Source organism: Babylonia areolata, chromosome 7 (assembly GCF_041734735.1).
Source record: "Babylonia areolata isolate BAREFJ2019XMU chromosome 7, ASM4173473v1, whole genome shotgun sequence".
In the NCBI taxonomy this organism is placed as follows: Eukaryota; Metazoa; Mollusca; class Gastropoda; order Neogastropoda; family Buccinidae; genus Babylonia; species Babylonia areolata.
This window is the reverse complement of record NC_134882.1, coordinates 43,258,788-43,274,202: the sequence shown is the minus strand read 5'-3', so window position 1 is coordinate 43,274,202 and position 15,415 is coordinate 43,258,788. Positions and strand designations below refer to the sequence as shown.

Below are 15,415 nucleotides of genomic sequence, written 5' to 3'. Positions count from 1 at the left end.
GCGGACGCGTTACTTCTAGGCCATCACTCCACATGCTGATGCAGATTTAAGACGCCTTGCCTCAAACGCGTTCTCTATTCTCCTCTTCTACTCTTCTGCTCACCTGGACACCACAGAATCCCCATGGTCCCAGAAACCGCTCGCACTCCTTGGCCACCTCTGTCCACTTCCACTCGAACAGGTGCACGATCACCTGCTTGCCCTCACAGTGAGGGTCCAGGTACTGACCGCTGGTCAACACTGCCCATCAACCAACCGCAAAGCGTCGTCGTTGTCAGTTAACCATGCTGTCGACGTTTTCGTTTGATGACGGTGGTGTGTGGTGGTGGTGGTGTGTGGTGGTGGTGGTGGTGGTGGTGGTGTGTGGTGGTGTGTGGTGGTGGTGGTGGTGGTGGTGGTGGTGGTGTGTGGTGGTGGTGGTGGTGGTGATGGTGGTGTGTGGTGGTGGTGGTGTGTGGTGGTGGTGGTGGTGGTGGTGGTGGTGGTGGTGGTGTGTGGTGGTGTGTGGTGGTGGTGGTGGTGTGTGGTGGTGGGTGGTGTGTGGTGGTGTGTGGTGGTGGTGGTGGTGTGTGGTGGTGGTGGTGGTGTGTGGTGGTGGTGGTGTGTGGTGGTGTGTTGTTGTGGTGGTGGTGGTGGTGGTGGTGGTGTGTGGTGGTGGTGGTGTGTGGTGGTGGTGGTGGTGGTGGTTATGGTGAATGGTCGTGGTGGTGATGATGATGGTGATGGTGATGATGATGACGATTATGAGGGCAGTGATGGTAGTATTTCGGTTGCAGTTTCAATGAGGACTCAAAGCGTGCAGACTCACACACACACACAGGAGCAGATGCCTGACCCATGCTTAAACCCAATGATCAGGCCTTGAGACCTTCCCCAAGTTTTGTAGGAAACATTAACATGAATTGAAGTAAAATATTCAAACACATTACACCAATAAGTACACCTAAATGCATTGAAGTGAAATATTCAAACACATTACACCAATAAGTACACTGACCTAAATGCATTGAAATGAAATATTCAAACACATTACACCAATAAGTACACTGACCTAAATGCATTGAAGGGAAATATTCAAACACATTACACCAATAAGTATACCTAAATGCACTAGAATATAACGAAATACACGAAGTAAGCAAATTAAATAGACAATGAAATAGAATAAACAATGAAATAAAATAAATAGGTATAATAATCATGGTGTTGGTTGTATGATAATGATATGGATATTTATATAGCATCTGTCATCGCAACAGGCTGCCTACCTGGGTAGAGCCGACTGACGGCTGCCATTTGGGCGCTCATCATTCGTTTCCCGTGTCAGTTAAACGGGTTTCAGTCATACACACACACACACACTCATACATACTTGCAACATTTTACGTGTGTGACCGTTTGTTTATTTACCCCGCCATGAAGGCAGCCATACTCCGTTTTCGGGGTGTGCATGCTGGGTAAGTTATTGTTTCCATAACCCACCGAACGCTGACATGGACTACAGGATCTTTAAAGTGCATATTTGATCTTCTGCGTGCGTATACACACGAAGTGGGTTCAGGCACTAGCAGGTCTGCACATATGTTGACATGGGAGATCGGAAAAATCTCCACCCTTTACCCACCAGGCGCCGTTACCGAGATTCGAACCCGGGACCCTCAGATTGTTGGAGATGAGGGTGACTGTGACAATGATGTCTGCTGATGGAGGGGGATTGAGGAAGGTGGCAGAATGGTTAAGACGCTTCAGTACCCGTGAGGGTCCTGGTTTCGAATCTCGGTCTCGCCGTTTCTCCCTAGTTTGACTGGAGAATAAAACTGAACGTCTAGTCTTTGGGATAAGGTGATAAACCGAGGTCCCGTGTGCAGCATGCACTTGGCGCACTGAAAAAGAACCCAAGGCAAAATAAGCGTTGTCCTCTCGCAAAATTCTGTAGGTTAAAAACTCCACTAAGTACATAGATATATATATGCAGGCACTCAAGGCCTACCAAGCGCGTTGAGTTATGCTGCTGGTCAGGCACTGACGAGCAGTCGTCATAGATATCGTCAGCATTACATCCTTTGTCGGGTTAAGAATCGTCAATTCTGTTGATTGTCATCAACATCGCCGTTGTTGTCATCATTGTGCTGATCATCATCCACGTCGGAATGGTCTTCAGCATCGTGGTCTTACACGTCTGTGGTGCCGTTATATGGCTGTTTCCACCCATTATCATGGTCATTCTGCACAAGAACTGCGCTCTCATAGTGAAGCTCTGGCAATGATTGAACTCCACTGCGCTTGTCGGAGTACAGCAACTTAAACTATTTAGAAGCAAGAAGCAAAATCAAGCTATTGCCGTTGAGCGCTTGCCACCAGTCTGCATACAGGGTGTTTTTTTGTTTGTTTTTTGTTTGTTGTTTTTTTTAAAGAAGTAATGAATAAATAAGTAAATAAATAAATGAATGAACGAATGACCAAAAACTTCCCTGCACTCACCTGACACTGCCAACAAGGCAAACCACCCGCTCGTTGAGATCATGGTCAGTGTGAAACGAACGTCTGGATCCTATTATTTCTGGAGAAGAGCTGAAGTTGTGTGCTGCTCGACACTGGGCCAGCCTTATCAGTGCAGGACAGTTGGGGACGGGGAGATAAAACAGGATTGCTTCTCTGTTCTGTGTGGGACAAACTGGTGCAGTGCTTTATTAGTTCTGGTTCCAGAGTCTGTTCGGTCATTGCACTTTTGACCACCACTGAAAAAGGGGCGCAACTCGACGTCGTATGTTCATTTATTATAGTTTGTAGTTTTGATTTTGTTCTGAAAATGTGTACCGTGTGTGGCAAGGTTGTTTTCGTGGAAAACTGTATCAGGATGGAGTGAATGGTGGACTGCTGCGGTTGTTCGACGGGTAATTGGTTTTATCAGTGAGTTTTGTTTTCAAATCGCCATCGTTTTTTGTAATTTTAAACCATTCGTCTGGTTATGCAACAGTACCGTTAGATCTGGCTAGATTGTGATTTTGTGGAAAGTTTATCTGGAATGGAGCGATTGGTCGAGAACTGCCGTATTATCCAGCACGCTTTTTACAGGTCAGTTAATGCTCTTTTCACACTGCCATTGTTATTTATTAATTTATTTATTTTTATAACAAATCTTTCTCCTCGTCATTATACAGTATGCTATAGCCGCGAACAGCCGGTAGATCTGGCTATAGGTTGTGGTTCAGTGGAAAGTGTAACGGGATGGAGTGAACGGTGACACTACTGTAGTATTATCCGAAAGACATTTTCACAGGTCAGTTTTGTTTTGAAACTGACATAAAAAGAAGAAGAAAAGACAAAATTCCAATCGCCTATAGTCATGATACAACACAGCCGTGAACAGCTGTTAGATCTGCGGCAGGCCCGTGTGTGGTGCCGTTAACCTCCAACATTGCTGTCATCCTCGAAAAAACATTGAACTGCACGAATTATATGTCTAATTAATGAGGAATCAGCGTAGAACTGACCGACACGTCTTTTTTGTTATCAAAATTAACATAAACGCGACGAAACAGAGAAATTATTAATCAAAATGATAAAACCTCAGTCCAGAGTTCCAAAAGAAAATGAGCACTCCCCCAGCTGGTTTAACTAGTTAAACAATTTAATTACTTATCTATTCATTTATGCATGTATCCTATTTTACTTCATTTTATCTTATTGTATTTTCCCTCAGGGCCTGAACTGATATGAACTTTCCTGCCTGAGTGCAGAACGCAAAACTTTACTTTTCACTAATTACTTTTCACTGATCTTTTGAATTGTTCTCGTCACTCAGTGTGACGGACGAAAATCTGAACGGCACGACACCATACGTTCAACTTGGGTGCGCTTGATTTCTTATCAAACGGACAGCGCTTTTTACGACCAGGAAAAGAGAGGCCGACGATCCAGCTTGGCGCTTCTAACATGCAGACGAAGATTTCGACTGCCTCTATTATTATCATTCTTATTATTATGAGCATTTACGCCTAATCTTGAAAATAAGCCCTAGGCGTTTACAGATAGAACACATAATGTAAACATCAAAAAGGAAAAACTGAACACAAGATACCAAACATTGAAAACTATTCATCCAACCCCCACCCCCCAATGCACACAAGCACACGCGCACGCACACACACAAGTCATAGCACACTATCGAAAATAGTACACAATCAAAAACACTATCAACAAATTCTGAAACTATAAAAACTCACTCAAAAGTAGTAGTACAAATAGTCATTTTAGTTATACTGGAAACGGACGAGCTGCTGATAATTAATCAGGAGGGGAAAGGGTAGGTCTTCAGACTGGATTTGAAAGATTGCAGGGAAGATGCTGAGGAAGTTGATTCCAAAGAAAGGGGGCTTGGTATGAAAGGCTGTGTAGGCCATACGTTGGGGGATCCAAAGCATACAGGTGTCAGAAGAAGAGCGGAGTTGGTGTGAGGGAATGACAGGATGAATGGGATCAGAAAGATACTGTGGACCATAATCCTAAATGGACCTGAAACAAAGAGAGACAACTTTATAAATAATTCTTCCTTGTAATGTGAGTCAGTGTAAAGTATGAAGGAGAGGAGAGACGTGATCACATTTACAGGACCGAAAGACAAGATGAGCAGCATAATTCTGGGCTTTCTGAAGCCTAGCAATGAGGTAGCTGGGTGAACCAACAATTACAATAAGCCAGGCAGGACAGCACAAAGACACAGAGGAGAGTTTTGGTTGCATCTTCAGTCAGGAGATGACGAATGGATGCAATTCTGTGAATTTGAAAGTAACACAGTTTGCATATATTTGCAACATGCTGCTGATGGGAAAGAAACTGGTCAAGTATAACACCAAGATTGCGGACTGAAGAGGCAAGAGGAATGTTGGTGCCACTGAGGGAGACTGAGGAAGGAAGAGAGACTTGAGTGGCAAAATCTTTGTAGGGTGATAATCATGATTTCAGTTTTATCCTCATTTAATTTCAGCTTGTTTTCAGTCATCCATGTCTTCAGATCGGAGATGCAGGCCAGAGTAGAGTCAATGAGAGAGGGAAGGAGAGACGGAGGTCCCGACAGATACAGCTGGTTGTCATCAGAAAAGCTATGGTGGGACAACCAATGATGATTCAGAATGGTGGAAATCGGTTGTGTACAGAGAACAAACAGAATGGACCCTAGCACGGAGCCTTGTGGCACATAAACTGTACGTTGGAAGGGGAGGATGAAAGACCACAAACAGAAACAACATTGGATTGGTCAGACTGATAAGAGCGGAACCGTGAGAGAGCAAGATCTACCCATTATTTTGCTGGGAAACGACCAGTCTGTCAGAAATAAACTGGATGAGTGCATAGCCAGTGTGAAGTACCAGCACGAGTACAGAGACCTGTTATATTTTGCTGAATCCTGGCTCACAGGGGATGATGGTGACCCTGATTTTCCCAGCTTCACGGTGGTACAACTTGATTGGATCGTCACGAGCATGGGGAAGACTGCAGGAGGCAGAGTGTGCACTTTCGTTTGCAACAAGTGATGCTTGGCGAACATGGTCATGGAACAGTTTTGTTCTGGGAGCAATGAAGCATAATGCACCCCCTAAAATTCATGTGTGCAGATGAAAATGATCCCACTTCCTATTAGCAACCCACACTCACACATGTGCCAGAGGTCAAGTTTGCTGTCACAGACCTGCCACAGACTTATGAGGACTAGTCACACCAACTGCTTAAGTACAGTACACACACACACACACATGCATGTATACTGTCATACTAATTTGTAAATCCGAGTATATGTTTGTGCTTGTGTGTGTGTGTGCGTGTGTGTGTGGGTGGGGAGGAGGGGGGGGTTAGTCTATCGTCAGCTATTGGGAATTCTCATTTGACTAGTTTTAATCTCTTTTTACATTTGCGCATGATCATTTTATGTTGGTGTTTTACACCAAGCCTGTGATTGCACAAGCTTAATTTCCATGTGGATTACTGAAGTGTTTTTGATTTGATTTGATTTGATTTAATCGACCATGAGCGTTATATTGACTGCAGAAGTATATTATACACACATACATGTGCACGCACATTCATACTAACATTGAAGATCATGACTGTTACACTAACTGCAGAAATATATTACACACACATGCACACACACTCCTTCACACAAACATTATAGACCATAGGGGGAAAGTACACAAGCACCACAAAGCACACAAGCACCACAAAACACGAGTCAACTCTACACACAAAATTTATTATCTTAAAAGATTTGCTAAAAAAAATCTGTCCTGCAAATAAAGACAGTGGTTACTGTCTTGGCCAAATGGACAAACATTTCATCTTTTTTTTTCATATATATATAAAAGGGCTAGTCGATATAAAAACGATATGTTTCAGTCATACCTAAATTTACATTCATATTTGCAGTGGGAAACATTTTTTTGTCATGGAAGAAAATATCTAAAATACTTATTATTCCTCATGAACTTAAAAACAACTAATGACATGTTTACAAAAGAAATTTCATAATAAACATTATATAACATGTTGTATATAATGTTTATATCCACAGTGCAAGTTGTGTGTGAAAATGAATCAGTATATATTCGTATGAACTGCAGTGGACTCTAGTTGTTATTTGTTTTGTTTTACTTAAGACAAGCTTGCTTGGTGCTAATTTCAGGAGAAAAAAAAAAGTTTTCTGATTCCATAGTACAAACATAAAGTTCTTTTTGTCCCCTAAAGCAGTAAAAACTGAAAGATGCATATATCTAAACAAAAGCAAGTTACTATCAAAAGTACAAAGCAACATCAGTGTTGTTAGACCGTGCTTTCTGAAAGCCAACTGTGTGAAGAAAAAAAAAACGACTTTTGACAATAGTGTTCTTTGATCCTTTTTCATTAAAACTGTACATTCCACAACACACATGACCTTTGGTCTCTTGCTGGAAATTGACAGGAGAGGAACAGAAGTACGCTGACTGGGAACTTCCCTGATTCTCTGTGCCAATACTGAACATTGTCACATTGTACTTAATTCAGATTGTCTTCAACAATATGTATGCCATCAAAATGTTTGTACACACGCGGCATGATTGTCATTGTGAACATAAACATACACTGAAAACAATGGTATCACTGCTGCTCTTGGAGGACTGTCGGAGACAAAGTAAACCTTGCAAGTTGCGTAGTTATTCAGACAGTGTTTCCATTTTCAGTTTCAAACCAGACTGGAACAAGCACAAGAAAATGGGAGGGGAAGGGTTGGGGGAGGGGGGAGGGGAGAAAAAGGAACAGAACACGCATTTGATTGGCTGTATAAATCTCTTCACAAAATCATCTGCATCAATTCGATGGTGCATCAAAAGGTAGTCCACCACTCAAGAGCTACCACAAGTTATGATTGTGAAAACTCCCCAGTGAAACACTCCCAACACAAAGGTTTCCCAGCTGCTGTGAAACATCCAAAAGATTTCCAACACATCCACAGAATAAATTCTGTCAACAGGTACAGGGTAGGCGTTTTTTCCTCACGTTCCAGTCTTGGACAAATGCTTAAAGGCAAGAGGAACTGACTAGTTGGTTTTTAAAGAGGGACTAGTTTTGGAAAAGTTTTGAAAAAGCAGTGCTGTTCTTTCAATTGAAGAATGCCGTTCAGCGAGTCAGTTCAACACCCTTCTCAAAGTCTATCTTACCACACCAAACTTTCAGTGCAAAGAATCCCGTTTGTGTAAAACACCTAATAAGTGAGCACAGCTTCCAGAATGCACGCAAAACACAAGACAGTATATTTTTTTAAAAGACTAATTGAATTCTTCTATTGATGAGTGACAGCCTTCGTCTGGCCATAGATACCCAAATAAATACAAAGTAAGTGTCAAGCAATTACATTAATTTGGTTTCCTTGTATTCAGCTTGACAGATTGCTCATGTTGCTTTGCCCTACTCCTTCATATTTTTTAACTTTTGAAAATAATTAAAACAACCACAAAAAAATTGTTTTGCTTCATGATTAACTGCATAAACAGAAAGTTTAAAAATCAAGGTAAGCGGATGGGACGTAGAAGATAAGGATTTGCAGGAGGCAATATCTGAATATCTGTTAACACTGTGCCTATGCCTTCTCTTAACTATGTCTGACACCATTTTTCCTTGGTTTAAATCATTGCTAAAAGTCCAATGGGCCAAAGATGCAATCACTTTTGTTTTAATCATTGCTAAAAGTCCAATGGACCAACTATCATGTTTGTCACAGCAGATTCTTCATGTGAAATATGAGCTGCTCTCAAGCTACACTAGATAAATAAGTAAGAATGGCCATCTGTACAGTATCATTATGTTTCAGTTCAGGACTGTCACTGGTATTATGGATTCCCTGTTTGGGTATAAGACATGAAACTGTTCAGAAGAGAAAGTTACATAACAGATTGTAAGCTTTGACATACATAGAGACAAGACCAGTGACTAATAAATTTGTATCTAATTATTTCCATCTGTGAATGGACCATCTCCAAATTATTTATTCAAGGTTTAACTTTTTCTTTTCCAGTGACAGCTAACATGGATTTTGAATGTGAAAACAGTGTACAAGAGTCCAAATAAAAACGTCCACTGTTCAAGTAATCTCATAGTTGAAAACAATCAAGGCGTGAGAAATGATCAGGCAAGTGCTGACAGACTGCTATATAAGCGTAATACCAGAATGAATGAAACACAAAGGAATAATACAATCATAGCTGAACATGTCCTACCCCTCTCCTAAAAGTGGAAACAAAGAGTTTTCCTATAATTCAAGAGAGAGAGAGAGAAAAAAAAAAGGGGGGTGGGGGTTGTTATTTCATATTCCACAGCACCCCCACTGCCATTACAAGATTGTCCTAAGACAGGTAAACATTTTGGGTGGTTCAAACCTGTGATATGAATAACAGTATGATACATTACACAGTTGTGCAGCGAGAATATTGGGGAAAAGAAAAACAACCTTGTGTACAGCTACACCACAGTTTCTGATCAAGAACACTGACAAGGAAAAGGAAATGTACAAAAGTAACAAAACAAGAATGATACACATTCTCAAAAGTACATCAAAAGGCAGGCACAGGGAACAAACGGAACAGAATGACAAAACATACAGACACAACAAAGAAAAATCATATGTTCAACTCCAGCTAGTCAGAGACAATAAAAAAAAAAACAACCACCAAAAAATAGTACTTAAAGGATGCTTTTTTTCTTCTTTTTTTTTTAATCATGCAGTCACAGCAAAAAGTATTTACAAAAAAACAACAACAGGAACTTGATATTTACCACTGAAAGTGTAGGCATGTCAGAAATCCTTTCTCTAATTTGTACAGAATGTATATCTTGCGTTTCTTTCCAGAAAAGCCCACACAAATATATGGTTGTTCATTCTGAAAAGCAAACTGCCACATAGTGACTTTCAGAAATGTAAAAAATCAAGACATGCCATTTTTATCTGACCCAAGGAAGCAAAAACAAAAGTGGAAAAAACAAAAAGGAAGAAAGCATGAGATTCTCACATGTATGGTGATTGATGGTCACTGGAATATTCCTTTGAACTTGCCTCATATGCTGACAGTGCAAACGTCCTCAAAAGAGCAAGCAGACCCACAAGGGCATGACATGATCGATGGTAAATGGGGAAGGGAAGGGGGGAGGAGCCCGAGAAGTCAGCATTTAGAACTGAAAACCAGGGACAAATCTAAATGAAGGGTCCATTTTCCAAAAACACAATAACCTTGGATTCCTATTAAAATACAAAAAAGTACACAAATAAAAAGTGAGGAGAGGACTGGGGTGTGTTAGGGGGTGATCCACCATGTTCCTTGCATTCTTCACATTGCAATGACACAAGTTCACAATTCCACATTCATGTCAATCAGATAAAAAAAATAATGGCTTTATTAAGACTTGGCTTCATAGCAGCAGAGGCTTCTTCAACATGCTTAGTCCACAATCACAATTTTTTATTTTCTCATACCAACAATATTTGTTTTTGTTCTTTAAAAAAAATTTTTTTGTTTCCACCAGCATTTAGTTTGTTGTTGTTGTTTTGCTTGTCCATTCCTTTCCATTTTACCTCTAACCATCCAACTGCCATCACACACACACACACACACAAAGAAAAAAAGGAAATGGCCCTCCTTATCCATTTCCACCATTCAGTTTATTTGACAAACTTTTCACATTGTAAAAAAAAATCCTTTGTCTCTTGGTCTGACTCACTCTCCTCCCCACCCCACCCCCTGCCCCCACAACAATAACAAAATCCAAATCCATTCCCACAGTCTCAGTTTGTCGGGCAACTGATTCAATTTGCAAAATGACTCCCTTATCCCTTTCCACACGTTGATTTGTTTGACAACCCTTTCAAACTGAACCAATAATTCATTACCCCCTTTTACATAGTTTGATTTGTTGAAACAACCCTTTCAAATTGTATTTTGACATCATTAAAAAAGTACAAAATGAATATCATGGCTGCCTGTATGAAAAATAACCCAGTGTATTTAAATCTCACAAACATCTGCCAAATATCAACAAAAAGACTGAGAGGTGGGGCAAGTGTGGTGGGGGGAGAGTGGAGAAATGTGAACGCAGCATGACTGAAAGAAAAAAATGCAAGGGAATGTCAACTAATGATGACCATCAAAAATTCAATGTTTTTTTTGTTTGTTTTTTTCCTACATGTTCAATATGGAGATTCACTTAAAATTATTATTTGACATATTTTCAGATCGCTTTTAATATTTACAACATGAATCATTGTTCAACTACAACAAGGAAGTAGATATGACGAAGTGTGTGTTCATGTGTCACTGCCAGTCTATGCGACTCCATCTTTGGACAAATATTTGATGCAGGAAAATAAACTGTTCATGTACACATTTACAATAACTGTTTTATTTAAAAGAATAAAAATAAAATAAAATAAAATAACAGAAATGCTTGTGGCGACAGATTCACAAGCGTATTCATCAAATTAATCCACCATTAAAATCTTGCTTTACTACCACTGGGACTAAAAGATGTAAAAAAAAAAATGCTATGGTAATAATTATGCGTGAGCAAAATTATGTGTATGCATAAACAGAAAGCAAACATTAGTTTCTGCACTCTGACTTATCTAGTCAACAATTCTCTGCTTTCTGCCATTTGAGAAACATTCAGTACATTATTCTATCAGCTAGAACAATGGCGCTGCCCTTCATAACATTGTTTTGCATATTTTTTTCTGTTTTGTTTCACTATTTTCTTCTCTTTTTCTTTAAATTTTTTTTTAATCAATTCTTTTTTTCTTTTTTTTTAATTGGAGGGGGGGGGGGGTTGCAAAATGTCTAAGGAAAGACATCTGTTATCATTACCAAAATAAAAAGAGACAGGGATGGAGAGAGATACAGACAGAAGACTACAGCTCTGTCTGGACTTGGGTGAACAATATCAACATCAACTCAAAACTGACTCTGGCCAAAGCTGAACTTGTACCCTGCCCTCTCTGACCCTCCACCACACTGCTAGACCTGGCACAGTGTCCTACATACACCCACTACACCCCTTCACCGGTAATAACAGTTTTGAACCCAGTCTGTGTCACTAGTGTCAGGCAGTCTTGTCCACTCAACCATTTGTCATACCGAAAAGAAAAAAAATTCATGTACTTTTTAAGATCCTTTACTAAAATCTACCATGGCCTGAATATCACTTGTAAAGACCACATCTCTGCCAGTTTCAATGGCTGCATTTGAGTGTGGATATAAGAAATGACAGTGATTTCATTTACAGAAGCTTGCATGACCTTCAATGGTAGCCTCGTCGCAGCACAGACTATAGCAAATGTCATGGCTTTAAGAAAAGAGCTGATTTTTCAAAAATGCTTCGATGCTCTTGAGAAAATGTTTACTTTGTTCATATGAAGATGTTTGCAAATGAAAAATGTAGAATTCGGGTTGGAAAATGTTTTCTTAATAGTGAACACATATGCACGCCAATGCACAAAAAAACGTGGTTGTAATGTACACACAAAAGAAAAGAGAACAAAAACTTTTCTTGGCTGACAGGATGATACTGTACAGATGAACCTCTTTTTTTCCATTTAAAAAAAAAATATCTATCATGTGTCAGCGAGAATCAAACTCTTCACATAAATCAGTGCATAAGACCGTTGTTGTTGCCAGTTTCCTAGAACACTATGTAGCCACAGCAAACTAAAATGCTTGACAAACATCAATTTAGATTTCATACAGACTGGTAACAGACGTGCACAAGCTAGAGAATGATTTGACGCAATATAAAAAAAACAAAACAAAACCAAAAACAGACACCACAAAACAAAAAACAAACAAACATGAATCTTGACAAAAAACAAACAAACAAAAAACAGGAAACATGTGGAGACGACTCCCAGCACACACAACTCATGGCATGTCCTTCTCCTCCATTTCCATGTGCATGCAATCTGATGACACCATGACATCCGAGGCAGCGGCGTCACTCTTGTCAGGGTAGAGGTTGCCATAGTCGGGTGGGGGGGCCAGGAGGGAGTCGCCCACAGCAGAGCCCAGCTCCTTGTCATCCAGCTTGAACATGCTGTCTTCCATCAGGATGATGTTGGACAGGTCCTCTGTGGACCTCACCTGGTGCCGGCGAAGGCGGGGCTTGATCAGGTACTTGACACGCTGCAAGGAGACACCTTGTGTTGTATTGTGTTGTTGTGTTGTATTGATCAGGTACTTGACATGCTGCAAGGAGACACCTTGTGTTGTATTGTTGTGTTGTATTGATCAAGTACTTGACATGCTGCAAGGAGACACCTTGTGTTGTATTGTATTGTTGTGTTGTATTGATCAGGTACTTGACATGCTGCAAGGAGACACCTTGTGTTGTATTGTTGTGTTGTATTGATCAGGTACTTGACATGCTGCAAGGAGACACCTTGTGTTGTATTGTTGTGTTGTATTGATCAGGTACTTGACATGCTGTAAGGAGACACCTTGTGTTGTATTGTGTTGTGTTGTACTGATCAGGTACTTGACATGCTGCAAGGAGACACATTGTGTTGTATTGTATTGTTGTGTTGTATTGATCAGGTACTTCACATGCTGCAAGGAGACACCTTGTGTTGTATTGTGTTGTAATGTGTTGTATTGATCAGGAACTTGACATGCTGCAAGGAGACACCTTGTGTTGTATTGTGTTGTTGTGTTGTATTGATCAGGTACTTGACATGCTGCAAGGAGACACCTTGTGTTGTATTGTGTTGTGTTGTACTGATCAGGTACTTGACATGCTGCAAGGAGACACATTGTGTTGTATTGTGTTGTTGTGTTGTATTGATCAGGTACTTCACATGCTGCAAGGAGACACCTTGTGTTGTATTGTTGTGTTGTATTGATCAGGTACTTGACATGCTGTAAGGAGACACCTTGTGTTGTATTGTGTTGTGTTGTACTGATCAGGTACTTGACATGCTGCAAGGAGACACCTTGTGTTGTATTGTATTGTTGTGTTGTATTGATCAGGTACTTGACATGCTGCAAGGAGACACCTTGTGTTGTATTGTGTTGTAATGTGTTGTATTGATCAGGAACTTGACATGCTGCAACCAGACACCTTGTATTGTATTGTGTTGTATTGATCAGGCACTTGACACACTGCAAGGAGAGACCTTGTGTTGTGTTGTATTGTGTTGTAATGTGTTGTGTTGTTTTCATCAGGTACTTGACATGCTGCAAGGAGACACCTGTGTTATATTATGTTGTGATGTGTTGCTTTGTGTTGTGTTGTATTGATCAGGTACTTGACACACTGCAAGGAGACACCTTGTGTTGTATTATGTTGTATTGTATGATCAGGTACTTTAATTTTCTTCTCTTTTTTTATATACAATAAAGTCATGAGCATATGACAAAATAAATAACAAACAGAACCTGGTACTAAAATACCACGCAGGTGTTGTTCAACCACAAAGAAATAAGGTGAAAGGGGTAAAATGTACACAAATATCAATCAGTCAATTGATTAATCAATGTTGATACTAACACTAAGTGATGATGATAATAATATAGTAATAATAATTCAGATGACAACAGCTACACCGATAATATTACTAATGATGATGATGATACTACTAATAATAAGAATAATAATAATAGTCATGATGAAGATGATGATAACAATGATGATGATACAAAATAATAATTACCAAAACCCCCAAAAAACAATAATCATAATAACAACAATTAACAAATCAAAGTATTTACAACAGCGTCAAGTCTTGCCCACAAAAAAAAAACAAAGCAAAGCATTCATAAGACTTAACAATGTTCCCCCGACGTTGGCTGATCACCCCAACATCCCACGCCCCCACACCCCATCCATACCTCTGTCAGTGTGCCCTTGACGCTCAGCAGCCTGTAGACCATGATGATGGGGATGAAGATGACGGAGCTGAAGGCCAGAGTCCAGCCAATGCCAATGCCCCAGCCAGGGTACTCGTACAGCACTGTCTTGCGTTTGTACGTCAGGTCAGAATAGCTGATCAGTCCCATGACGAAGATCACCTGCCAGTCAGTAAAAAATGCTGGATTGAGAGAGAGAGGGAGGTGGGGGGGGGGGGGGGGGGGGGGGGGGGGAGAGGGAGAAATAGACACACAGACTGTAACCCTCACACACACACACACACACACACACACATACAGGGAGAGAGACTGTAACCCTCACACACACACACACATACACACACACACAGGGAGAGAGACTGTAACCCTCACACACAGGGAGACAGAGAAAAGGAGAGAAATAGAGGGGAGGGGAGGGAGAGAGAGGTGAGGGAGGGAGAGAAAGAGGTAGGAAAATTTTCTTTACAGTCTTGAAGCTGATATTTGGCACTGGTCTTGTCTAATCTGACAAAATTGGTCACACAAATAAATCTGTTGAGAACAAAGAATAAAACAGAACAATACAACACACACACACGCACACACACACACACAGATATATATATATATATAGATATATAGATAGATAGATTATGTATGCATGTGTGTGTGTGTGTGCGTGTGTGTGTGTGTGTTAGAGAGAGAGGTAGACAGACCTATAGATAAATATCAATTCGATCTCACAAACAAATATGGCACATTTAACATTTAATAATAATAATAATGGTATTTATATAGCGCTGAATCTTGTGCAGAGACAAACCAAAGCGCTTTCACACCAGTCATTCACACGCATGCATAACTCTCAAACTGGAGAAACTGAAGACAAGGAAGGGCAGGCAAGGGAGGGCAGAGGGGGGGAGGGGGCTATTTTGGGAAGAGGTGGGTTTTAAGGCCAGACTTGAAAGAGCTGAGAGTGGAGACTTGATGAAGCGAAAGAGGAAGTTCGTTCCAATGGCAAG

The 15,415-nt window shown here is 40.5% G+C and overlaps 2 protein-coding genes across 2 annotated transcripts in view; both read right to left on the bottom strand.

Annotated features, from left to right (window-relative positions):
- LOC143283850 (uncharacterized) overlaps window positions 1-2,524 on the bottom strand; it is a 42,354-nt gene extending 39,830 nt beyond the window's left edge. Inside the window, exons 1-2 of the mRNA XM_076590227.1 lie at window positions 2,482-2,524; window positions 104-240 (exon numbers count right to left, since the gene is read on the bottom strand). Coding sequence (XP_076446342.1) covers window positions 104-240; window positions 2,482-2,524 — 180 coding nt within the window. The remainder of the gene's footprint in view (window positions 1-103; window positions 241-2,481) is intronic.
- A 3,705-nt stretch (window positions 2,525-6,229) lies between these two features.
- The window catches only part of LOC143284051 (sodium- and chloride-dependent taurine transporter-like), a 122,728-nt gene continuing 113,542 nt past the window's right edge, over window positions 6,230-15,415 (bottom strand). The window contains exons 13-14 of the mRNA XM_076590657.1: window positions 14,397-14,576; window positions 6,230-12,692 (exon numbers count right to left, since the gene is read on the bottom strand). Coding sequence (XP_076446772.1) covers window positions 12,432-12,692; window positions 14,397-14,576 — 441 coding nt within the window. The 3' untranslated portion in view covers window positions 6,230-12,431. The remainder of the gene's footprint in view (window positions 12,693-14,396; window positions 14,577-15,415) is intronic.